This window comes from Bos indicus x Bos taurus, chromosome 15 (genome assembly GCF_003369695.1).
Source record: "Bos indicus x Bos taurus breed Angus x Brahman F1 hybrid chromosome 15, Bos_hybrid_MaternalHap_v2.0, whole genome shotgun sequence".
In the NCBI taxonomy this organism is placed as follows: Eukaryota; Metazoa; Chordata; class Mammalia; order Artiodactyla; family Bovidae; genus Bos; species Bos indicus x Bos taurus.
Window position 1 is genome coordinate 50,066,533 of NC_040090.1, and position 25,009 is coordinate 50,091,541.

General features: G+C 52.6%; 1 protein-coding gene across 6 annotated transcripts in view; it reads right to left on the reverse strand.

Moving 5' to 3' along the window:
• Positions 1-535: 535 nt before the first annotated feature.
• The window catches only part of GRAMD1B (GRAM domain containing 1B), a 188,342-nt gene continuing 163,868 nt past the window's right edge, over positions 536-25,009 (reverse strand). For all 6 annotated transcript variants that reach the window (XM_027563430.1, XM_027563428.1, XM_027563431.1 and 3 more), the window contains 11 exons: positions 24,108-24,264; positions 22,673-22,862; positions 20,311-20,454; positions 19,184-19,302; positions 18,797-18,939; positions 16,616-16,719; positions 15,592-15,795; positions 14,299-14,389; positions 10,180-10,287; positions 9,574-9,691; positions 536-5,690 (listed from right to left, as the gene is read on the reverse strand). In XM_027563430.1, coding sequence (XP_027419231.1) covers positions 5,601-5,690; positions 9,574-9,691; positions 10,180-10,287; positions 14,299-14,389; positions 15,592-15,795; positions 16,616-16,719; positions 18,797-18,939; positions 19,184-19,302; positions 20,311-20,454; positions 22,673-22,862; positions 24,108-24,264 — 1,468 coding nt within the window. In that variant the 3' untranslated portion in view covers positions 536-5,600. The remainder of the gene's footprint in view (positions 5,691-9,573; positions 9,692-10,179; positions 10,288-14,298; positions 14,390-15,591; positions 15,796-16,615; positions 16,720-18,796; positions 18,940-19,183; positions 19,303-20,310; positions 20,455-22,672; positions 22,863-24,107; positions 24,265-25,009) is intronic.

The window sequence follows — 25,009 nt, forward strand, 5'->3', positions numbered from 1 at the left end:
TATACTAAGAAACACACATACATATACACCAATGTATTTTATATTATCTAAAAATAAACTTAGGCTTGGAGTAAGGGCTGGGGCCCAAGAACAAGCCTGATAAATAGTGATGCTTCAACCTGGACTCAGATCTGATTCCCAGACTTCTTCTCCATTCCACTTCATGAGGCTGCCGCCCTCCCCTTGGAAGGAGGTCTTAGATGTTGAGTGGCTGGCAGTGCACCTGTGTCTGAGTGAAGGGGTCCCCAACCTTTCTGGCACCAGGGATCAGTTTCATTGAAGACAATTTTTCCATGGACCGGGTGGGGTTGGTTTTAGGATGACTCAAGCGCATTACACTTATTGTACATTTTATATCTAGTATTTTTACATCAGCTCCACCTCACATCATCAAGCTTTAGATCCGAGAGGCTGGGAGCCCCTGCCTGAGCTTGTCTGCAAACAGATGCCTTCCAGGCTTGCGGTGACACCTGGGAAGACCAAAAACATCTGGGACAACAAGCACTGATGAACCAAGCAATGAACACACACACCATTCATGATTCGTAGTTCAGCATTTTTTTCTTTTAATTCATACTGTACTTCCATGGCTCTAGCTACTTTACATTAAGATTGAACCGGGAAGCCTTGAATGTTTCTAGGTACTAGCAGTAAGTTTTCAGACCTTGCGCACAGCGCCAGGCGAAGTAAGTTACAGATCCAAATGCAGATGGCCAGAGAATTCAACTGCATTCCTTCCCTAGTATGGCCCAGTGCAGGTGTTGGGGGCTGCTCCCTCTGCCTCACCCCACTCCACCCCAGGTCAGGATTATCCAGGAGCCGCGGTGGCCTCTGACCCATCCCTCCCCACCTTGGAGTCCAGGTTGAGTCAGGGGGAAAGCACCATGGGTTTGGGAAGATGATATCGTCCATGCAGAGAGTGGTCTGGCCCTAGAGTGCAGGACAGAGAAACGTGGGAGCCACACACTGGTGCTGGCAACGATGGCTGCTTTTATTCAGCAATCTCGGCGCGCGGCACCCAGGCCTACTCCCCAGATGGAGTCAGCTGTTCCTGCCTGGAGCAGAGGCCCCTGTTTTGCTTCTGCAGCATCTCCTCGTGTTGAGAGAAGTAGGCAGGGCCGAGGGGCAGAAGTGACAACGTCCTTTACGCCTTCACACGTCGGGTACATCGTCCGGCATCAAACTCCTAGCAGGCAAGGTGCTTCTCGCCAGCAGCCAAGGCTCCAATCCGGGCTCCCAGGCCTGCTGAGGGCCTCGAGTTACAACAGAAAACAATGCCCAAGACCCCTGAGCTTCACACAGAACATCGGAACCAGGAGCTGGCTGGGCCCGTCACAGCCATGGCCGGAGCAGGAGTGAGGTAACGAGGTGGGCAGAGAGGTGCGGGGGGAGCTCTCTACACCATGTGCAAGTTCCTGCTCCACATCAGGAAAGCAGGGGGGTGAAAAGACGGCCTTCCAGAAAAATGTTCCTCCCGGACCCAAAACCGAATCTTCTGGAAGAAAACTAGAGGTGGAGGGGAGCGGGGCCAGCCCTGCTGGAAGTTGGGGGATGAGGGCAGAGGATGCAAGTGGTGGATGCGGTGATTGTCCCATTGCCTAGAGACGAAGGTTGGAGGAGGAGAGGGTCAGGAAGAGAGGTTCTCAAGCTTCCTAGTGGAGTGGGCAGGTGCAGTCAGGGGATGCCCTGCCACCTGGGGGAAGAGAGGAGAGTGCTTTTCTCCTGAGGCCCCTGGGAAGATGGGCTGGCCTTGGCTGCTCTGCAGAGCTAAAGATGAAGCATAGAGGGCACAGGAAAGATCCTGCTGAGACCACACAGTCCAGAAAGATCCTTCCCTTAATCCCGCCTCTAAGATTTCACCCTAGAGATGCTGCCTGCAAACTTATAGACACGGTCAAGCTTGTGTCATGGACACGGCAATGAAGAGAATCCACTTCTCTCAAAGCATTCCTCTAGGTTTCTTGGTCCTCCGCCTTCCTGGTAATCCCAGGTTCTTAGTGTCAGTGTTCTAAGGCAACCCAAGGATTTTAGCCAAAGCTCCATACTTAATCCAAACCCCAATGAGGTTAGAGACAAAAGAGAGGTGGTCAAATCAGGAATGACTTCTCCCCACCTTTTGCTCTAGCAAAGAGAAAGAAGGATGGACAGATGAAAGGCTTCACGGCCCAGGGATGGAAGACAAGGTTAGTCCAAGATGATGTCCTTCTTCCCACCCTCCTCCTCTTCCCAGCTTATAAAAGTTACAAGGAAGGAACCCTCGGAAACTAAGACTAGGCCGACAGAGGAAGAAACACCCTCCCAGGTTAACACTGAACAACACAGCAAGCTTGATCTCTCTTTCTCATCTCCCTCTCCCACCCATTCAGTGGACCTCCCTAGTCCTCTTAGCCCTTAGAATAAAGTTTTACTACCCTGGATTTCCCGGGAACCCTGACACTACCCTACAACTCATCTAAACACCAGAGAAGCTCTTGTCCAGAAGGCCTGTCCTCTCTTGGCAGGGCGCCTTCCAAGTTAGAGAAAGCCCAGCCTGGCCAGGCTCTGACCCAGCCTCCAAGACCATGTGAAAGCTAGAGCTGACCTTAGGATAGTCTAGGTCAGGCCCTGAAGCTTAGAGGGAGCGTGTGTATGTGTGTGTGACTTGTCCAAAGGTGGGGCCAGGACTCAGGCCCAGGTCTCCTGACCCTCTCAGACCAGTGCCGTTACCGAGAGCTCCAAACTGCTGATCCTACTGTGCTGCAAAGCTACCCCTTTGTCCCAGGATGGGGACGGGGCAGCAGAGAGTCACAGACATGGCTGGCCTTGCCAACACCAGCCTCGTCAATTCCCGCCCCCCAGTCAGTGGGAGTGGACTGCAAACCTTACTATTGTTCTCACCTGTCTAGAAACTGCAAAACCTTTTGCAGAAAGTGCAAACACTCACATGTCTCACTACATGATGCAGAAAGACTCCTGTATAACTGAGTTCTTATGTAGGAAAGGGAAAAAAAAGCCCTGGCAAGGAGAAATAACCTCAGAAACGGCAGTTTTAACACTCCCTTACAAGCCAGGCTGCCAGCCACAAGTTACCATGTCATTTACATGTTTCACTCCCAGACTGATCTGCAAGAGTGAGGTCCCTTCTCTTTGACAGGTTATCGAGTAAAAGGGAACAGCTTTTGTCTGGGAGTGAACAGAGGTGTTGGTTTTCTCCTGGTTTGAGAAAATGCCTATAAATGATCCAAGATTCTTAGAAATGAGGCAAGCCAAGAGACGCTTCCCATGTGTACACACTCTCTCCTGCCCAAACCCCCAGAAATCCAGAGGGTTCCTCGCAGAGTTCCCTGTCACTGCTTCTGCCTGAGAGGGGCCTGTGAGCTGAAGCCAAAGTAAAACAATCCCACAGAGTCAGGCCTACCTCCACCACTTTATTGCCAGCAAATAGCCCTTTTCAAGTCACCCTGAAGGTCCCAATACACTATTTTTAATAACTGAATAATTTAAATAAATAAATATGCATGGAATAAATTAGAGAATTTACCATTTGTCCTTTCAAAAGTTTCTGAGAATACTTTTGACTTCTAGCTACTCCAACAAGAAAGTTCTTAGCAGCCTGCACTCTGCAGCTTGGGTCCTGTAAGCTTTGATGCTCATCAGGGTCTCCCATTCAAAGTCCTGGTCAGGGCTGATCTTGACGGGCTGGCCTGTGGGCACATGCACCCTTCACAAGGATTCCATGCAACTCTATTTCCTCGTATCTCCTTTTCTAAACGAGGGCTATCAGTTCCAGATGACCCTCATGGAACCTTCTCATCCTACCTGGTTGCAGCATCTTTCTGTCTTCTCTTCCTACCCTTAGGGCAATAACAAGAACCTCTTTTTCAGACAGAATGAAAAGTTAAAAACCTTTTTTTAATTGCCAAAGTGGGATGCTCAGGCCAGTCCAAGAGAATATAATATAGCTCTTCTTTTTGGCTAGGTGAGTGATCAACTCTCCCTTCCCTCTGCCTGTTCCATTAAGAGGTCTGCTAGAACAAGAAATCTGGAAGAGTTCTCCTTGCCAAATTGGTATAATCCCTTCCTGATAAGAATCTCTACAAGCCCTGTCCGGAGCTGGCAGGATTCCTTGGGTCATCACAGGAAGAAACAGCAGTTAGTGTGAAGGATGCTAAGCACGTGCAACAGGGCCCCATGAGGTCAGAAGAATCACGGGTTCTGTAAGCCAGCCCCCAAAGGCCCTCAACAACTCACTTTCCTAACCCATGGCCTTCTTCCTATTCCTTAATGATCTCATACCTCTCTTGGGCCAGAGGCCAGGGAAGGCTTTGCTCCTCCTGCTAGAACTTCCATTCCTAACTCAGATAAACAGGGTCTGGAACAGCCCCGAGTGGGGCAGACTTGATTGGCTTTTTCCTGCCCAAACCCATACACTGGGGCCAAATTCATTCCTTCCAAGGCTTGGGTCTTCTTTCATGGGCAAAGTATCTCAGATAGTCATCTCCCTTGACTAAGTAGGTTCCTCAACGAGAGGAAATGATGCTGGCAGCCAGAAAGTGCATGGATGTTGGTGCTCACTACTTAAACAGGAGCTCTGTGGTGAGACCCTCCATTCCGTCCATGGCTAATACATTCACCTTCTCAAACCCTGGAGGTCCTAGAACACCCTGATTCACCCTAGAAATCAAAAGACAGCTCAAAGGGAAGGGGTTAGAGCCACAGACCTGACTTACTTACAATCACTGAAAGAGAAGTTTACAAGATCAAAAACGCTCCACCCTGACTAATAAACAATGTGCTCTTAGGGCACAGAGGAAAAATAGGGCTTTAGGCACTAAAAAGTGACACTTCACCCAGATCCAGCCTGGGAAAAGACCAGAGAGAAGGGGTGGGGTGGGAAAGGAAGGAACCCCCACCCTTACTGGGTCCACGCCCCACGCAGGTTAGAGGAAGGTGCAGGGAGTAATGGAGGAGGATGCCCTTCATCAGAACACCAGCCCTTAGGAGCCTGCAGCCACGAAGCCCACACCCTTCAGAGACGCCTGCCCAGCCGGCCTGCGGGACCCCTTCACGGGACTCGTGGAGCGCGGTCCACGCACATGGGGCGGCCTTGTACAGTGGAGCTTAGATCAGGCTCCTGCCCTGGACGCTTCCTCTTTCCCAAGAGAACATCTTGGGGGAAGCGTGGGGTAGGGAAGAAAAGATTCTCTTCTGTTTTGGAAACAAACCAAAAGGGGATTCGGGAATGAAGCACCTTAAGCAATGCCCCCCTTGAGACCTCTGCTTGCGACCCCAGGGTCTTCACAGGCATAACTTTGGCTCGACATCTCCCTTCTCAGAGCCGAGAGTGGTCAGCAAGGAAAAGGGTGGGGACGACAGGATGGGGAGCAGGAGGGTCGGGGGAAGTCGGTGCTGAGAGGCGGTCCCTGCCCTCCTCGGCGCTCCGCCGGCCAGCGCAGGGGGCGGCCCTGCTCCTTCTCCCTGGTACATAGGCATTAGCTCTTTTTAAAATCTGTATATAATATATATATTTATATCTGTATATATATATATTTATATATATTTATATGGTCTCTGTACATGTATTGCACAGGCCTCCTGCAGCCACCCCAGCTCCTGCCTTGTCAGTGGTACCGGTTCCTCTTCTCTTCGCTTTCTGACGTGTAGTCTCGGGACCTGATGCCGTTCTGAAGATTGATGAGTGAGTCCTTCATCTGTAAGACAAGGAAGCGTACCCCAGCCCGGGTTTGTGCCCTCAAGTGGGCTTCTCCAGCCAGCAGCACCCACCGCGCCTGAGTATGGGAGGTCCCCTGCCACGCCAGGGAGCTGAGGGCAGGCTCCTAAAAGAGGGTGGTTCTCCAGGGACACAGCCTCAGGGCGAAGGGGGACAGCTGATCTATTAATAGCACTGGGCACCCCCAGGGTATGGGTCGCTGTGTCACTGAGTCTCACCCCGCCCTCACCCCATGGTTCTCGTTGCTCTGAATTAAGAATTCTCTCAAAGTTTCCACTGCCATCGGGACCTGCATACAAGGCCACTGGCTTGGCTGGCTTGGTCTTCTCCTCACTCAGCTTGGCTTCCTGCTGATCCCAAGTATACTGCCCTCCTATCCTGGAACAGTTGCCACGCTGTCCTCCCCAGCTCAAACACTTCTCTCTTGCCCATCAATCTTATGCATCTACTATTTTTTTTATAAAGCTTTTTTTTTGTTTTTTGATATGGACCACTTTTAAAAGTCTTTATTGAATTTGTTACAATATTGCTTCTGGGGACTTCCCTGGTTGTCCAGTGGCTAAGACTCTGCACTCCCCATGCAGGGAGCCCGGGTTCGATCCCTGGTCAGGGAACTAGATCCCGCATACCCCAACTAAGACCCAGCACAGCCAAATAATTAAACAAAAGTAAATATTTTAAAAAATATATTGCTTCTCTTTTGTTTCTTGGTTTCTGTGCCATGAGGCATGCAGGATCTTACTTCCCTGACCAGGGATTGAACCCTGTACCCGCTGCGCTGAAAGGAAAAGTCTTAACCACTGGACCGCCAGCGAGGTCCTTCCCCCATCTACTGTGAAGCCCCAGAACAAACCCAAACTCTCTCTGGCTCACAGCCATCTCTCTCCCTCCTGGCCTTTCATGTACTACTCCCTAGGGTTCTGTACTGCAGTCATCTTTAATGCCTTTGTTTCAGGTGTGTTGAGACTGCACTGTCCTATCCTTCCTTTATTCACCATGGGTGCCACGCAGGGAGCTGAGAAGGCTCCTGGCTGTACCCATATCACTGAATTAACGGAATCCTAACTGAATTTCTTAACCTCCTGTAAGAAACACATGCATCCCACATCACAGGATGGAGTCTACATGGGGCAATTCCAGCGAGAGAATCCTAAAATGAGGTCCCCCACAACACAACATGTTTCAACCCTGGCTCTGGATAAGCTGCTTTGTTACAGCCCAGGACAGAGAACATTTCACGGGTCAATAGTTAAGGATTTTGAGAACCTCTGATTTCTCTGCTTAATCCACCACTTTCTTCTCTTTAGTTCTCCTGTATCCTCTGCTTAGTAGGGATGAGGGGTTCCTTAATGTTCTTTTAAAGGGAATGGAATGATGGGAATCCCCTGGCGGTCCAGTGGTTAGGATTTGGTGCTTTCACTGCCAGGACCTGAGTTCAATCCCTGGCTGGGGAACTAAGATCCTGCAAGCCACAAAGAGTGGCTAAAAAAAGGAAAAAAAAAAAAAAAGGGGGGGACAGAACAAGACGCTGATTTTTTTTTAAAGATTTTTTTGATGTGGACCATTTTTAAAGTCTTTATTGAGTTGCTTCTGTTCTATGTTTTGGATTTTTGGCCGCAGGCATATGGGATCTTAGTTCCTTGATCAGGAATGGAACCCATAGCCTCTGCATCTGAAGCTGAAGTCTTAACCACTGAACTGCCAGAGAAGTTCCAAAACACCAATCTTAATGCTTGTAGAGTCAAGTCTGCATACATACTAAGTCGCTCAGTCGTGTCTGACTCTGCAACCCCATGGATGGTAGCCCTCCAGTCTCTACTGTCCAAGCTATTCTCCAGGCAAGAATACTGGAGTGGGTTGCCATTTCCTTCTCCAGGGAATCTTCCTGATCCAGGGATTGAACCTGCATCTCTTATGTCTCCTACATTGAAGGCGGGTTCTTTACCATTAGCACCACCAGGGAAGCCCATAAATTCGAGTCTACTAGGCTACAGATCTGATGGCCCCAAGCTCCTCCTGAAGGAGACCTGCCCTGAACAGGATTCCATGGCTGGAAGAGGATCAGGTCATCCAGTAACTGCCCCTGCCCCCTTAATCCCTAAGCCCCTCACCCCACGTATCACCTCGTTACCCAGGGAGCACTTTCAGAGGTGGAACCACAGTCCTTTGAAGCAGCCCATCCCATTTCTGGACTGCTCTAACCATAAGGCGGAGAAGGCAATGGCAACCCACTCCAGTACTCTTGCCTGGAAAATCCCATGGATGGAGGGGCCTGGTAGGCTGCAGTCCATGGGGTCGCTAAGAGTCAGACATGACTGACCGACTTCACTTTCACTTTTCACTTTCATGCATTGGAGGAGGAAATGGCAACCTACTCCAGTGTTCTTGCCTGGAGAATCCCAGGGACGGGGGAGCCTGGTGGGCTGCCGTCTATGGGGGTCGCACAGAGTCGGACACGACTGAAGTGACTTAGCAGCAGCAACAGCAACCATAAGGAGTCTGCTTCTAGTTGATGACTCAGAAATCAGATACCCTGTAACTTCTGGTCCTAGTTCAGTCCCTCTTCTAGCTGTTAGACCCCAACCTCTGAGACTGTCCTCTTCTGTTCACCCACCCAGTCTTCCCTGTTTCCGAGCACATCTTTAATTCTATCGTTCTTCCTGATGCGCCAGAGTTCCAGACTCCTTGCTATGCTGTCTACCCTCTTTTGATAAAAAAAAAAAAAAAAAAAAAAACGCCTTCCTTAAACATGGCTCCAGTACTCTAACACGTGACACTTTAAACCCACTGGGGCTTCCCACATGACACAGTGGTAAAGAATCTGCCTGCCAAGGCAGGAGATGCAGGAGACTCAGGTTCAGTCCCTGGATTGGGAAGATCCTCTGGAGAATGAAGTGGCATGGATTCTTGTGGAATCCAGTATTCTTGCCTGGAAAGTTCCATGGACAGAGGAGCCTGGTGGGCTACAGTCCATGGGGTCACAAAGAGTCAGACACAACTGAGCGTGGGCTAAACCCATTAAGCTGGATCCTGGTAGTTGAATTAAAATTCTCTCTCCTTAATTGAGAACTAAGAGACCAAACCATGAAGGAGAAAAAAAATTTAATATTAATGAGTGCCTATGTGCCATCAGAGCAAATGTGATAGCAATTTCATGAAGCAACGATTACAATTTCCATTTTATAGATGAAGAAATGGAAGGTCACAGATACAAAATCCTTTACTTAAGGTCAAAAAACTAGTTAGTGGCAAGGGGAGGATCCCACCTTTGATGAAATGAAGTTAATGATTTCGCCCCAGGAGGACTGTCTTAAATAGATGCATTTAGGTTTCAGATAGCAAGAAGAAGCAGGAAGAAGATGTTACAAAAACAAGACACAGTACAACCTTCTTTTCAGACTTGCAGCACAGCCTCGGAGGAGAAGCCATGTCCTGAAGGCTGGGTGTCGTGTCTGTGTTTTGAGGGCAATAGGTGGTAGAGGACGGATGGAACACATCAAAAGGAACTAGAAAGACATGCCCTCTGGGAAGATAAATCTCAGTAAAAAGGGAGCTATCTCTTTAAATGCCTGTCAGATGGCTATGGCTTACCAAGAAAAAAAAAATAGCTCTCCTTCCATCTAATCTATAGTTTTTTCCTCTTGCAAATCCACTGTGTTATTTCACTGATGTAACTTTGGGGAACCTGGGTGTTTCCAACAGCTCACTCAAGGATGGCTCTAAAACGAGAACCATTGCTGGCCTGGAGAAGAAAGGATGGAGGAGGAGGTCTGGTGGAGGGAGACGGTGCTCCTCTCAGAGCGCAGGGAAGACGATCTGTGTCTAGAAGCCCAGGGCAAGGAGGGCAGGTAGGGGCCTCTCACCTGGTCAAGAAGCATCACCGAGGATTTGATGATCTCCCTCCATTTCTGGAGCTCAGTATCGTGGTACTTTTGCTGGGACTCTAAGAGCTGGGCCCACTCTGTCTGGGACTGGGGTAACCTGTGGGGTAGGAAAAGGGGTGCCCCAGCAGCTGGAGTTATGTCCCGTGTGCCCAGACCCCACATCAGGGTGCTCTGTCCTTCGCAGGTTCTCCTGTGCCCCAAACCAGAAACAGACTGAACTACAGGACAACTGTCAGAGCTCATCCATGGACTCATTCCCAAGGGCTACCCACCCCCACCCCGACCAAGGGCAGCAGGGCCGTCCCAGAGACCGAGAGGCAGGCGCTGGGACATGCAGGGGGTAGGGAGGGTGGCGAGGGAAGAGGCTGGGGTTACTGAGACCGAGAGGCAGGCGCTGGGACACGCAGGGGGTAGGGAGGGTGGCGAGGGAAGAGGCTGGGGTTACCGAGACCGAGAGGCAGGCGCTGGGACACGCAGAGGGTAGGGAGGGTGGCGAGGGAAGAGGCTGGGGTTACCGAGACTGAGAGGCAGGCGCTGGGACATGCAGGGGGCAGGGAGGGTGGCGAGGGAAGAGGCTGGGGTTACCTTTCTTGGAGCCGGAGACCCTGCCAGGCAGTGAGGGTCTGGGTGGTGTACTCCAGCATCCAGAGTTTGTAGAAGAGCATCACGTTGAGGATGACCAGCAGCACCAGACTGAGGAGGAGATTGGGGGAGGGGGCAGGGGGCGGAAACAGCAGCCGTGAGGTGGAGTCTAGGAGGGCACCCTCCCTCTCAGAGGCAGGGATGTGCCCCACCCCAGAGGCCACCGTCCTTGACCACTGGGTCACCTGAAGCACCGCAGTGAGTAAGTGAGCTGGGGAGGTGGGGGGAGGAATGCAGCAAGGGGGAGAGACAGAGAGAGAGACGCACTCTCACCTGCAGGGGCTGGGGCACAGCAGCAGGACCATGGAGGGGTGTGTGGGGTGCAGGCCTCAGGAAGGAGAGACACACACCACCCAGAAGTGGGTGCTGGGGAAGAGAGGTGGATGGAGAGGAAGAGAGATGAGGGGGTGAAAGAAGCGATCAGACAGCACCTGAAACAGATCCTAATGGGAGCAAGGAAGAAAAGTGGGGAGGAGGCAGAGGCTGGAAACAGACTCGTGCGGGGAAGGGGAGGCTGCGCCTAACTCGAGCCAGAGAGAGTGAGAAAGAAACACCAGGAGCAGAGAAAACAGCAGATGAGAACAGTGAGCGAGGAAGGGATGGGGCAAGCGTAAGTGGACCTTTGGTATCTCAAGGGAGATCAATTGAGACAAGGTTCCTCCTACCAACCCGAACTGCGGGAGGAATTTCAGGGGGGTTCCCAGCTCTGACCCCCGACACTTCCCAGATGTTAGCACAGCTGCCTGAGGGCTCCTGGCTCCTCTGTGCATCTGCCAGAGCCCCGCCGTGGGCACGGGGACCAGCAGAGGCTTCCCAGGGATAGGCCGGAGCTACGAGGAGACAGGGAGCTGGGAGGATAAGCAGGGGTCGGACCCAGTGGGGAATGGAGAGTCAGCGAGGGCCTGAGAACTCTCTCCTCTCGGCCTCAGCGGCCTCAAGGTTCATGGGATGGAGAGATGAAGACTCTGGGACAGACAGGATGTAGACATGCAGAACTGGGCACAAAGCCTGGCTCCCAGCTTTGAAGCCTCTTAACTTCCTATCAAGTTTCCCAATAATACCCACTCTACTGGGGTGACTCTGTGCACAGAGGGGGTGTATGTGAAACCCCTCACGAGGGGTGTGGTTACTTTCATTAAAGGAGGAGGTCCAGACACACAGGAAAAGGAATGACAAAAATGGGAAGATAAATAGATGGAAAAAAGACCAACAAAGAAAAGAAAATCTTTGCCACGTCTCTGACCTTTCAAAATGTGTGGTACATATGGCATGTGTTTCTGTGTTTCTCACCCTGGCTTCCGGCACCCGGGAAGGCTGTCTTCCTTAAAGGGGCGCTACAGATCCCTGGGGCTACTCAGCTGTGTTCTTGGGGCTCTGAGCTCTCCACAAGGACTTCTAAGCGATGTACTGAATCTCAACGATACCACCTTTAATTGCACCAGACACCTGGATCTTCTGAAAGCCACCTCTTCAAGGTGCCCTGCAACCACTTCAGCACCTGCATTTGGGACTGTGCTTACAGTCTGGTCTGTGCTCAGCGGAGGCCAAGGGACATCCCTTGACATGGCTCAAGTGAAGGCCTGAGGGTGGTCTAAACAGAGAAAAGATGCGAGGGTGGATGGCCACAGGGCAGGCTTACGGTGGCGTGGGCCACTTAGACAGACACCCTGCATTGTTCTCAAAGGTTCCACTTGCACACTGGGAGCAGACCCACTGCCCGGACGCTCTAGGGTTGAAAGATGAGGTCTGAATATCCTAAACTATCAGAGCTCCAACCTGACTTAATCCACTATACAATTTACTCAGGCCACCTGATCTTCTCTACTTACAACAAAACACAGAAAGAGCTGAAACAGAGCTAACCCAAGGTTAGAGTTTTCTGTTAAGCAAACCCAACATCAGAGATTCAGTTTTGACAGTGGTAGGAATGACATTAAAATGCTGCTGCTGAAAGTGGATTTTCACTGGTCTTACAGTTGTCTTTGTATTTACTTATATAAAAATATGTGGGCTGCTTATGCCATAGTCATAGTCAGAAGACTTGTGTCTATTTTTATGCTACATATTTAGGTGCGGTGAACAAGAGCACCCCCCTCCTGACACTCACGGGCCCCCTCTTGCCACCTGGTCCCCGGTCTGTCCTCAGCCCATCCCCCTTCTCGCACTCCATGCTCGCCGCCATGATGATCTCGTGCACACCATGGCTCTGATGCTACTGACAAATGAATCTCCAACTGCAGCCTAAACTCCCCCTCTAAGCTCCAGGTCCACACTGACAGCTATCTGTCTGTCATGTCCACTCGGACAACCTCAGAAACACTGGGGACTGACAGTATCTTCCGCAACATCTTTTCACTAAGTTCCAGGTTTCTGTCCACGACACAACCCTCACGGCCATGTGGACCCCAAAGTCCTCACTTCGCTATGTAACCAGGTGGCACAAGCCTTAACCTCTGGGCCCTCTCAGCCCCCGGCCCTCAGCCCGACCAGCCCCTCCCGCTGAGATCACTGCCATCTGCTCCACTGGCCTCCCCGCCTCCCGCCTGTTCTTGTCTATTCTGTAACAATGCTGCCGTCAGGGTGATTTTTTTTTAAGTGCAAATCCAACCATGTCAGTGCAGGGCTTCTTTCCCAGTTTCCTGTGGGCAGAGCTGTGTGCCTGCTTCTGTGTTTCTGAAAATGCCTCAGTGAAGGCATGAAGGCTGGGGCGTGGGGTGGGCATCACAGAGCAGGACAGAGCTACGGACAGTCTAGTGCCTGGTACACCCCTGAGAGGGCAGCATCTGGGCAGCTCCTGAGTCCCCAACTCCCTCAGCTGTGCCCCCACATCCCCCAGCACAGCTCCAGGCAGGAAGGGCCAGGCTGTCAGGCCATGGCCCAACCAAGGGGAGGAGGGTTGGCACTCAGCTGTCTGAGCTGCTCCTGCCCAGTGTTCGGAAGTCCTTAGAGCAGGCTCTGGGCTTACACGTCAGAGCTGTGTTCTCCCGCTTTGTGTGTTAGTTACTCAGTCGTGTCCGACTCTTTGCGACCCCATGGACTGTAACCCGCCAGGCTCCTCTGTCCATGGGATTTCCCAGGAGTGGGTAGCCATTCCCTTCTCCAGGGGATCTTCCCTACCCAGGAATCAAACCCAGGTCTCCTGTACTGCAGGCAGATTCTGTACCATCTGAGCCCCCAGGGAAGCCCTCCCACCTTACATCCTCATTTCTCTCAATGAACTTCCTGTGCAAGTTACTGAGCCCACAGTTTTATAGCTTATGGCAATGAGTATACATTGCTTACAATAAAATAAGCACACACTTTTCCTGGACTCCAAAGTCTGGACTTTGTCTGGCCACCCAGTCAAGGGTGGGCCCGTAAGTGCACAGTCCCAATGCCCGGCACAGAGCAGACCCCCAGAACACCAGCCACAAACAAAAGGGTGGGCTCCTAAAACGTCTGTGGCATCTCTGTATTAGCATTTATCCAACACTGCTGCTGCTAAGTTGCTTCAGTCGTGTCCGACTATGTGAGACCCCATAGATGGCAGCCCACCAGGCTCCCCCGTCCCTGGGATTCTCCAGGCAAGAACACTGGAGTGGGGTGCCATTGCCTTCTCCAATGAGTGAAAGTGAAAAGTGAAAGTGAAGTCGCTCAGTCGTGTCCAACTCTTCGAGACCCCATGGACTGCAGCCCACCAGGCTCCTCCATCCATGGGGTTTTCCAGGCAAGAGTACTGGAGTGGGGTGCCATTGCCTTCTCCGATCCAGCACTGCAGTAACCATCAATTCCTGCCCGTCTGACCCACTTGAAATTGAGTTCCTGTCACGGATGCTGTATGCAGCGTTTTCTTCTGAGTCCTGAAGGCCTAGCACACAGTAAAGCACTGAATCAAACAGAAAAAAGCAGCAAAGAGGCAAGGAGTGACAGACAGAGCAACGGATCTGGAGAGATACTAGAGGAGAAAGCAAGAACCGGGGCAGCAGCGAGGCTGTTTGGACGCCTGAGGACAGATGGGGAGGAGGCGGCAGGCGAGAAAGGAAGGGGCGGGAGCAGGGCTGGGGGAGAGCTGGAGTCCCTTACACACAGCTGATAACCAGCAGCAGCTTGGACACGCTCTGCAGGTGGAAACCGCTGGGGCTGTCCTCGGGGATGTGCCGCGTCTGTGTGGAACCTGTGGGGAGAAGGAAGAGGCCATCATCACGCGGCCCGCGAGCCTACCACCAGCTGACATGAGGCTGGTCCTGCACAGAGCTGTCCGTGATGCTGCTGTCTCAGAAACCACGTGCTTCGTGGGTAGCCCTCTGCCCTCTGCAACTAGAAGGGAAGCGACTGAACGGATGAGAAAACCACCCGACCCCTGTAGCTGGGACCTGCAGATGCAGGACAGGGACCTGCAGATGCAGGACAGAGACCTGCAGCCGTGGAAGGCAAACAGCACTGGGCTGGGCCAGAGGCAGCTTTCAGCGCTGGCTTTATCCCTAACCGGCCACGTGATGCTGAGAAAGTCACGTGAACGCTGAGGGTCAGTTTATTCAAGTGAGAAGTTAGTCAGAAGTCCTGTATGTAAAACACACGAATAAGATGGGAGTGCTCTGGCTAAAGCTGGTCGAGGGACATGGAAGGCTGACACCCCCCTCCTCCCCCTGCCTCAACCTCCTCTGATCAACACCCCAGTATCCGGGGAGGGAGGAGCAGAGCATAGTCTGAAAAACCCCTGCTGCAGGTTTCCACGACTGAGCAAAGACAGGAGTGTGTGAACAGCTCCATGGGAGGAGGGAGGCACACGGAGGAGGGGGCCACCTTGGACCCCCTGACCTGTTACGAGGTAACACTGGGGTCTGAGCTTCAGCTTCTCCGGGAGCCTTTCCTGAGAATGCGGACGCTTCAGGCTCAAGCTCATTCAGGGAGCCGTGGAGCTCAGGGAACACGGAGGCAAAAACTCAAAAGACACTTTCTGTTCAACAGAGCACATAAGGGTACAGCAGGGGCTGGGGAGCTTAAGGGCAAAAGGAAATAGTAGAGCAGGGGTCCCCAACCTCTGAGATCTCATGCCTGATGTTCGGAGATGGAGCTGATGTAATAATAGGAGAAATAAAGTGCACACTAAATGTAATGAGCTTGACTCATTCTGAAACCACCCTGCCCTCCACCCCAGTCCATGGAAAAACTGTCTTCCACGAAACCGGTCCCTGGTGCCGAAAAGGTTGACGGCCACTGCAGTACAGAATCCAGAGCCTCAGACTTTGTGAGTCGTGAGCCAGTCACACCCAGTCTATCCCAGGCTGCAGGGCGAGTGTGCCTGTGTGCCTGGTACAGGCTGGGAGCTCTGCCCACAGCCCCGTGACATCCACCCCGCCCCCGCCTGGCACGCACCTGCCACATGTTTGATCCTGTGGCCCACGTCCTCATCAGTGGGCGTGGTGACGGGGCTCATCACCTCCTCCAGGTGTGGCACCCGCAGGTGGGCATGGGGCCGTTTTCTCCTCCGCACCGTTGGGGGCTTGCTGGCCTTCTCTTTAGGAGACTGTCTGTGCATCTCCGCCAGGTAGGTGCTCTCTGTTTTGGTCAGCTCACTCTCTGTCAGGGTCAAAAGACCACGTAAGAGGCCACGTGCCCTCGCCTCCAACCTAACATACTGACCTCTGGAGCAGCTCTGTCCACTGCTAGCTGAATGCCCTCTAAAAGTACCATGTTCCCATACCGGACTCTGGGGTGTTGCCTGGAGGCCGGGGGTCCCTCAGGCATGCCCCTGAGCCCTAGAAAGTTCTCCTGGGACCCAGCCCAGCCCAAAGCCCTCTTCTGGGTCGTTCGACAGTGTGTAGACAAAGGCTTCCAACGCACACCCTCACATATGCAACCCAGGGCACGGCACATTTCCCAGTGGACGCCTTCAGTGGCTATTTCCTTCTAACAGTATTACCACCAGTGTGTCTAGATCTCAGGCTCATTCTGGGGGGGGGGGGGTCACGGATCCTTTCTATTGTGGTTTAGTCGCTAAGTTGTGTGCGACTCTTTTGTGACCCCATGGACTACAGCCCTTCAGGCTCCTTTGTCCATGGGATTTCCCAGGCAAGAATACCAAAGTGGCTTGTCATTTTCTCCTCCAGGGAATCTTCCTGACCAAGGGATGGAACCCACGTCTCCTGCATTGGCAGGCGGATTCTCTACCACTGAGCCACTAGGGAAGCCCACCCATCACGATTACTATCTCATAAAGGCCGCAGTCAGAGACTCTTAACATGCACATGTTCACATATATGGACCCATTTCTGGGCAGACTCAGGGACCCCATGAAGTCCCCCTCTCCTCCTCCGTCTCTCCCTGTGTCCCAGGCCCCCTCCCCTGCCTGAACAGGGACCGAGGGACAGTTCACCCAGCAGCATCGACAGGTGCTCACCCAGGTGGCGGAAGTAGTCCTCCAGCCCACTCCAGAAGTTCTTCTCGATGAATGTTTTCACCAGCCCCCAGGGCTGTTTCCGATAGCGCAGCTCCGTGGAGACCCTGAGGAGCAAGCCAGAACCAAGATCAGCCCTTTCCTGGGTGGACCCTCCTCTGCTGGGAACAGGAAACTTCAGGTTTAAGGTCAAAGCAGCCTCATGCTGCCCTTTACAGGTTCGCATCCATGACCTCATGTGATTTTCCTGGGCAACCCGGGAGGCAGGTGAAGCTAGTGGGGTTATCCTCATTTTAGGGATGGGAAAACTGAGTCTGACAATTTGTAAGCGGACCAAAGACTAACATGAAGGGCCCTGACTCCCAGCTTAGAGCTCACTCGTGACACCATGGGGCCTCCTCCTGGGAGGGCCCAGGGCCCTTCTCTCTGTCTCCAGAGACTTCGAGCCCAAGGCAGAGTCTTGGGCTTCCTAGTTTCCACCGTTAAGAGTTTCACTGGCTACCACCCGCCTCCTGCCTTTCCACCTCCCCAGCACTTTGCCAGCTTCTGCTCTGCCCGTGGGCCTCTTGCTGCCTGGTCTCCTGCAGCATCAGCTCCTTCTGCTCCTGCTCAGCTGCTGCTCTGCTCTCCTGAAGGTTCACTTTTACTGCCAACACTCCTCACGTCTAAGGCTGCCGGCTCTGCCCTCACAAGGAAGAAGAAGGGACCCCTCCCCAGTCCGATGTGTGCACGCCCATGGCCCCTCACCCCGCTCCCAGCAACCACTTCCTGGACTAAGGGTGGGCTCTGTGGGGGTCTAGCTGGACAAGCAGCTACCTCTAAGGGAGCTGGGCAGAAAGGACATCCAGCTGGAAGACCCCCTCCCCAAGGAATCTAGAAGCAAGGAACACAGACCCTGCAGGAGAGGAAGAGAGGGGCTGGAGCGAAGTCAAAGAAGGGAGAGGGTGCGGGAGAGGGAGGAAAAAAGGAAGAAGGAAGGGAGAAGAGAAGGGAGCGGGGAGGGAGAAGAGAAGGAGGAAAAAGAGAAGAGCGGGATGGGAGGGCTTGCTCTCACAGAAGCCAAAAAGGAATTTTTTTTTTTTAATAAGAAGACAAGAAAGATTCAGACCCTTTTCCAAACTGTGGGTATTCATTTGATCTTCCTGACTCCCCAAAGACCCCTCTGCAACCTTTTATCAAACTCCTATTCAATTTGAATGACACGAATGAATTTCTGCTCCATCAAAGATTTTGGTTTAAGATACAGGTACACGACCCAGTTATTCTCAGATGGGTGTGTGTCTTGGCTTTTCAATCCAAATGATAGACAAGCTTCTTGAAATGTCAGAGTCTAAATTTCTTCCATCCTCGAAACGCACATCACAGTGCCCTGGACAGCCATAAACAGCATCGGACTAATCACTCAATCAACACTTTCTAACTCCGCTGTGCGCAGGCCCCATCCTGGGTGCTGGGAACACAGTGATGGGTGGGCTCCTGCTGGCCTGGACGGCTGGAGCCACTGCCATCAGCAAGATGCCCGGAAACTCGCCACATGCCCAGCATTCAGCAGGACAGGAAGGGCAGAGATTCGCTTCTCTAAGACCTGGGTTTCAGTGCTTGTGACTCTTGGAAAACTTACTCATCTTGTAATGACCCTCAGTTTTCTTACCTGAAAAGTGAGGACAAACTCACCTCCTTGGGTTACTCTAAAGAATCCAGTTCATGGAGGTAAGTAAGTACACAATGCTTATAAACTGCAGACAGTCAGTAAATAGCAGTGGCTCTGATACTTTTACTAAAGAGAGACACAGAGACTTCCCTGGTGGTCCGGTGGCCCAGACTCCTCCCTCTCAGTGCAGGGGCCCGGGTTTGATCCCTGCTCAGGGAACTAGATCCCACGTGCTGCATCTCAGAAAAGATCTTGCCTGCCGCAACTGATGGTGGTGCATGCCGCAAGCAGGGCCTGGTGCAGCCAAGTAAATATTTTAAAACAAAAGAGACAGAGATACACAGAGGAGTGAAGGAAACATGTGGTGGAGAAGCAGGAGCTGTCAGGTTGGGCAGAGGGCATGGGGCGGGTCTTGTATTCAGAGAAAAGACAGAATAAAGAATGAGCTCACAGCCAACACCCCTCGCCTCCCTCCTCCTCCTCAGGAGCACATCAGTGCTGTCTGATAACCTGCCCACCCGCAGAGACAGCACCTGAGTCGACTCTTGTTGCGGGCCACGCGGGTGAGCGTGTAGCGGTTGATGGTGTAGAAGTAGTCGTGATACGGTACATCGTGCGTGAGGACCTCGGCGTCGATCACATAGCACTCGCTCTCCTGGCTCGCCTTGTACATGGTCTGCAGGGAAGAAAGGGTGAGGGGATGGGGCTGAAGAGGAGCAAGACGGGAGAAACCCCTCCTTCCCGACGACCTCCCCCAGCCCGCTCCTGACTTCTGAACTGGGACCCAGAACCGAGGGAAACGCAGCATCTAAGCACTGTTTCAGGCTGAACATCACTCCCGCCCAGATGTTCATCCTGACGTCTCTCTCCTGAATCCTTTACAGCAGAACAGAGGCCGTGCCCGCCCGACCTCAGCTCACCTGCGTCTCCCTGACGGTGGCAGTTTTGGGAGCTAGAGGGTTGGTAAGGGTGATGGTGTAAAGGATCACTCGGCTCTGGTTTCCATTCTCTTCCTTCTTCCACGGATGGAAGATGATATCTGAGGGGAGAGGCGAGCCAGGGGATGAGGGAAGGAAAAAGGCCTGCTGTCCCCACTTCTGAGTGGCCCCCTCCAGCGACCTTCTCTCGGCCTGGTTGCCGACTGGCACCCCCCAAAGGAAGTCAAAGGGCCGGGGGAGGAGGCTGAGAGGAGGGGGCGTCCGAGCAGAAAGAGGCTCATTGTAGACTGGCCGAGGACCTACACAGGCTCCGGAATGCGGATTGTTCTGGACTAGGGCAGGAGGTCCTGCGGGCCACCTACGGGGGTGCTGGCAACACTGGAGCTACTGTGATGGGGGCCTGGGATCCTCGGGAAGAAGCCCTCTCCTCTGAGACGTGACCTCCCATTGCTCTCGGCACGCCCCTCCTCCTGGCAGAGGGCTGTGCTGATGCCCAAGGGCTCCTCCGCAGGCCTGGACGCTGAGCAGCCTTACTGGTCTCCGGGGAGCTGCAGGGCAGGAGCAAGGAGCATCCGGTGCAAGGCACTGACTCTGAGAGCCCTAGGTTTGAACCCCAGTTGGGCCCCTTCTCAGCTGCATGATCTTAGGCAGGTAACAGGGGTCTGAGATCCACCTCCCTCCCTGGTATCATGGGGACCACAATACCAGCACCCAGGGCAGACTGGAGGATTGAATGAGACAAGACAGGGTCATGAGCCTGCTGGGTGGAATGTGCCAACCAGGACATGGCAGCTGCTGCTCTTAGCTAGATGCTGAGCCCTGGGGGTTCCTGTTCACCGCTGAGCCTTTGGGGGCTGGTACTGAAGGTCCGGGTGCAGAGGACAAGTACAGCCACAGTGGCGTGGAGAGGAGCAGCTGGCAGGGCCCCAGGGAGCTCCAGAACCACGTGCAGCCAGAGAGGGAGTGCCCTGGGCCATCAGGTGGCTGGGAAAAGGAGGGTGTACATCAGGTGGCTGGGAAAAGACGGGTGCATCGGAGAGGAGGAGAGGAGAGCAGAGCAGACAGAGAGGGAAGGGGTGGGAGGCACCAGCCTGGGGAGGGGCACGGACCTGAGAAGCGCCGCTGCTCCATGAAGTCCCGCTGGAAGGGTGAGTCAGTGAACAGGAGGTCATAGAGCTTGTCCACGCTGAAGTTGAAGACTTCGTTCACGTACTGCCGGCCACTCAAGTCCTCGTAGAAGGCTTGGACCTCCCCTGCACAGAGAGGATGAGGAGGGTAGGCTGGGAAGATGAGGGACACCCCAGGGACACCCCCAGGGCACTTATGTCTCTGCGGTTAATATGGGAATGGCCGCCAAGGCTCAGAGGAGGCCTCGGCTGGGGCGGGGGAGCCCTGGCCTCCTCCGTTTGTGGCTTCGTGTCCGATGGCCCCATTCCTTGGCTGGCACGCACGCTGGATGCCAAGGGGACTAGTGCAACGGGACTGCAGTTCCATCCCATTCACTCATCCTTCACAAGAGCTCGTGGAGCCGCTACTCGCCCTTACACTTTCAGCCTTCCAAAGTAAAGTGGTCTTTTAGACCTAAGTTTAAATACAATCAATGACTACTCCCTGGGCCTGCCGGACGGAACCCAGAGGATCAGTTACCAACTGTCTGTAAGTTAAACCATGAATGACAGCAAATGCCATCGCAGCCCAGGGCACAGGTGTGTCCAGGGACGCTTATGAGTCTGTTTATATAAAAGCTTCTAGGCTGGACTACGGGGCGGAGATCTGTGATGTGTAAGGTCTGCTCTCCTTCCATAAAGCAGCCTCTACCCCCATGACTTCATAATTGTCATTTTCTACAAGAAGAAAGTTTCAGAGTACAGGTGTGTGCATGCTCAGTCGCTCAGTCATGTCCGACTCTGCAATCCCATGTATATACAAACTATAGCCAGCCAGGCTCCTCTGTCCATGGGACTTTCCAAGCAAGAATACTGGAGTGTGTTGCCATTTCGTTCTCCAGGGGATCTTCCTGACCAGGGATCGAACCCATGTATCCTGCATAGGCAGGCAGATTCTTTACTGCTGAGCCACGCAGGAAGTCCCTCAGAGCACAGGAGAGTTGCTCAAACCTCAGCACTCCTCCTGAGCCCTCAGCACCACACAGGCCCTGATTGAGGGACCCACAAGGTTAGAGTCTGATCTCAAGCAGGAAGCTGACATTTCTGGCATCCCTGTGACCCTGAGAAGGCCAGGGCATCCTGGAGGGTCCATGCCCACGACTGTGCAGGATCAGGACTGTGGAGCACAGTCGGGAGGGACACTCACTTCTCAGTTTACAAGAGCGGCACCCCAGTTATCACACAGCAACCACCCGTGCAGCCCTAGACGGCAGTGGCAAAGCAACCACAGGTGAGATACTGCTATAGGTGACTCACAGGAGAGACTGACCACAGACGGAGAAGTGGGCACTGCTGGCCCAGCCTCACAAGTCCAACCCCACCAGCAACTCACAGTGCTCGTCAACCACACTCATGAACACTGAGCATCTGGCCTCTCGCCCCGGAATGTAAGAGGCACCGTGTTCCTGGGCGAGGGTGAGAGGCCAACCTTCTGCAGGAGGGAAGTAAGAAGCCACCTACTTAGAAATGCCAGAGAAGCACCATCTCCACAGTCTATCTGACGGCAACAGACTAGGTCTGAAACCCTTATGCTGAGTCAAAGCAAGTGTCTATTAAAACCTAACTAATTTTCCAGGGGCTTCCCTGGTGGTTCAGGTGGTAAAGAATCTGCCTGCCAACGCAGGAGGTGCCGGTTTGATCCCTCGGTCTGGAAGATCCCCTGGAGGAGGAAATGGCAACCCACTCCAGTATTCTTGCCTGGGAAATCCCATGGACAGAGGAGTCTGGGGGGCTACAGTCCATGGGGTCGCAAAAGAGTCGGTCATGACTGAGTGACTAACTTTCTCCATTGAGAGTGTTTTTTTTCAAGGCTGCCACTAAATCCCACAGTCAGCTCCTATGGTTGATCAGCTCTTCCTGTCTGAATGCTTTCTACTCTTAGTCTCCAGGAAAACAAGCTCTCAGGTCACGGCTACTTCTTCTCCATCTCTTTGTTGGTCAGACACGACCATGAATTTCCAGGGGCAGAGGGCTGGTACTTTGCTGGTGGCATAAACACTGATGGGCAGAGCTGTAGGAAAGCCAGTGCCAACATGCAATGACAAGACTAAACGGCAGGATAAAGCACTGCCCGCTGAGCAAAGACAGACAACTATGAAACGACAAGGATCCTACACTGAGTACCCCCAAAAAGGGATATGTGCTAATAACAAGAGTATCTTTTTTAAAAAAGAGCTCTATTACCCACACACCCTTCTGCCGGGAAGTCACACTGACTTCTGTCTCCATTATGGGAACGTCTGTTAAGCCTTCAAAAACGTCTGGAGAGAGGAAGGGCCACTCTGCCCCCACTGTGGACACCCACCTTCGTCGTGGGTGTCTGAAGAGTCACTGAGCTCAGTGGGGATGTCCTCGTTGTCGTTGAAGTCCAGCGAAGGGGAGTTCACGGGCGCGATGATCTCAATCTTTTCCCCGATGATGTTGTCGATGGCGAGCTCCTTCTCCAGAGACCCGTCGCCCTCTAGCACCTCCTCCTCCAGGGGCAGGCCGTCAAACTGGGGTGGAGACAGAGCGGTCAGCCTGGTTTCCTCTCCAGGGGGAAGTCTAAGAGCTGGCCGAGGGGGCCTGCACGTTCAGAATGCTCGGGAACTGGGGTGTGGGGGCCAGGGTTCTCCCCAGTTCTGCTGTGGAAGACAGAACCCAGCAGGAGGCCCTGTCCTTCTCCTGACCCCAAGCCCCACGTGTGGGCACAGCCGGATCCTTTAGTCCCGCCCTTCTCCTGGGTCCCGGCCTCTACCACGTGAGCCTGTCTCCACTATTGCCTGTTTCCTGCGAGGTTCAAAAGGCTTCTCAAGCAGTATTTGACTCATTCTCCCTTTAGCCCTGCGAGGGAACAGGTACACCTCTTTATATTTTAAAGTTAACCTCAGGGACTTTCCTGGTGGGCCAGCGGTTAAGAATCTGCCTTCTAATGCAGAGAATGTGGGTTCAATCCCTGGTCAGGATACTAAGCTACCACATTCCTCCTCAGAGCACCTAAGCCCACACACTGAAACTAGAGAGCTCACATGCCACAACTACAGAGCCTGGATGCTGCAACAAAGACTCGTGCCAGTCAAAAAAAAAACAAACTCAGACACAATGACTTAAAAAAACAAGTTAACTTCAGAGACAGAAAATGGAGACTAGGCATCGAATGGATGTTTTCATTCTAAGGCCAAGTGGTCTGACTCCTAAACCACTAGAACACAAGGCTCCCTTTTCTGGGAACCCTTTCTTCAACCTGCCAGCTCACACCCGGACACTTCCTTCATCCAGCTTCTCCCACTCCATGACCAAGTCTCAGAGGACAGACTCCTTCTTTCATACTGTTACGTCTTTTGCAAAGCCAGCACAGCAGGTAGGTAACCCTGAGTGTCCATACCAGGGTTTCCATCACGCTTTATGGAATGAATGAACAGAGAGCAGTGGTGCAGTCCTGTACTCATGTGAGACTTTGACTTCAGATCAAGGCAGTGAAAAGAAGACCTGGAATAGTTCTCCACCAGCGGGCTGATCACAGCAGGCCACCAAGGGCAAGCTCATACAATGGACTTGAAATGATTCTCATCTGCTAAGCCAAACAAAATCTGGTACCCGCTGCACTGAGAACCCAGCTCTGGATTCTACACTCATTTGAATGTGGAGCCTCTCTGCATAAACTGATCATGGCATAACCAGCCTCCCCTCTACCTGCTCCCCAGGCTGGGAGACACCATCACTGGGCTGGGGTGGAAGCAAAGTGGGGTCCCTTTCCGTACCGAGACGGGGGCTTCACTGCTCCCGGTGGACGTCAGTGTGCTGTTGGTGATGGATTTCTTGGGCAGCTGTGGACTGGCATCCGGCTTGGTCTCTATGCTGCTTTTGGATGAGCTGTCGTTCACTTCATTCTCTTCTACGGGGATCTCCTCACAGTAGCTGAAAAGAAAGGCAACATGCACAGGTAGACAATAATGATTAAAAAAAAAAAAAGAAAGGCAACATGAACCTACGTTAACCTCGGTGGCCAAGATGGCCAGCTCACAAGAAACTCACACTCCTAAAACTATACGGGCTCATCTGTTTCTTTGCTGTGTCCATGGCCTTCCTCCAGCCACTACTTGCCTGTGAACTGCCCTTCTAAAGCCTCCTTCCCACCTTACCCCTCCTTCCCGTGGTAAAATCTCTATCCTCAAATTCACCTTTTCCAGGCATTCTCTTAAATGTGACCATTATTTGTCTTAAAATTCCTTTTTTGCCCATTGGCACCCCATCCCACCCCAACCTGACCATTTAATGAAACACCTGTGCTCTGAGCATACATCTGATTTCCCGTAGCGACTAGGACAGGACTCTGAACGAGTGCCCTTTGCTGGTGCTGCCCAGATTCTGGATCATAAATAGCAAACTTCTCTGCATCACACACTGAGGAAAAACCCTCCTTGAGATAAAGGCAGGCACCCTTCTGTGGACACCACAGGTATGCCATTATAGCTTCTCCCAAGGGACAGACCATCATCACCTTTCTCATCAGCATCTAACCTCTACTCATTACCACATCTGGATGCGTTACAACTCTGCGTCAATCATGATATGCATTTTAGAGACAATCAAGTAGATACACAGTGAAGTGATAATACTATTCAGTGTGAGAAGCGGTACCTGAGCGTAGGCCTATGCACTG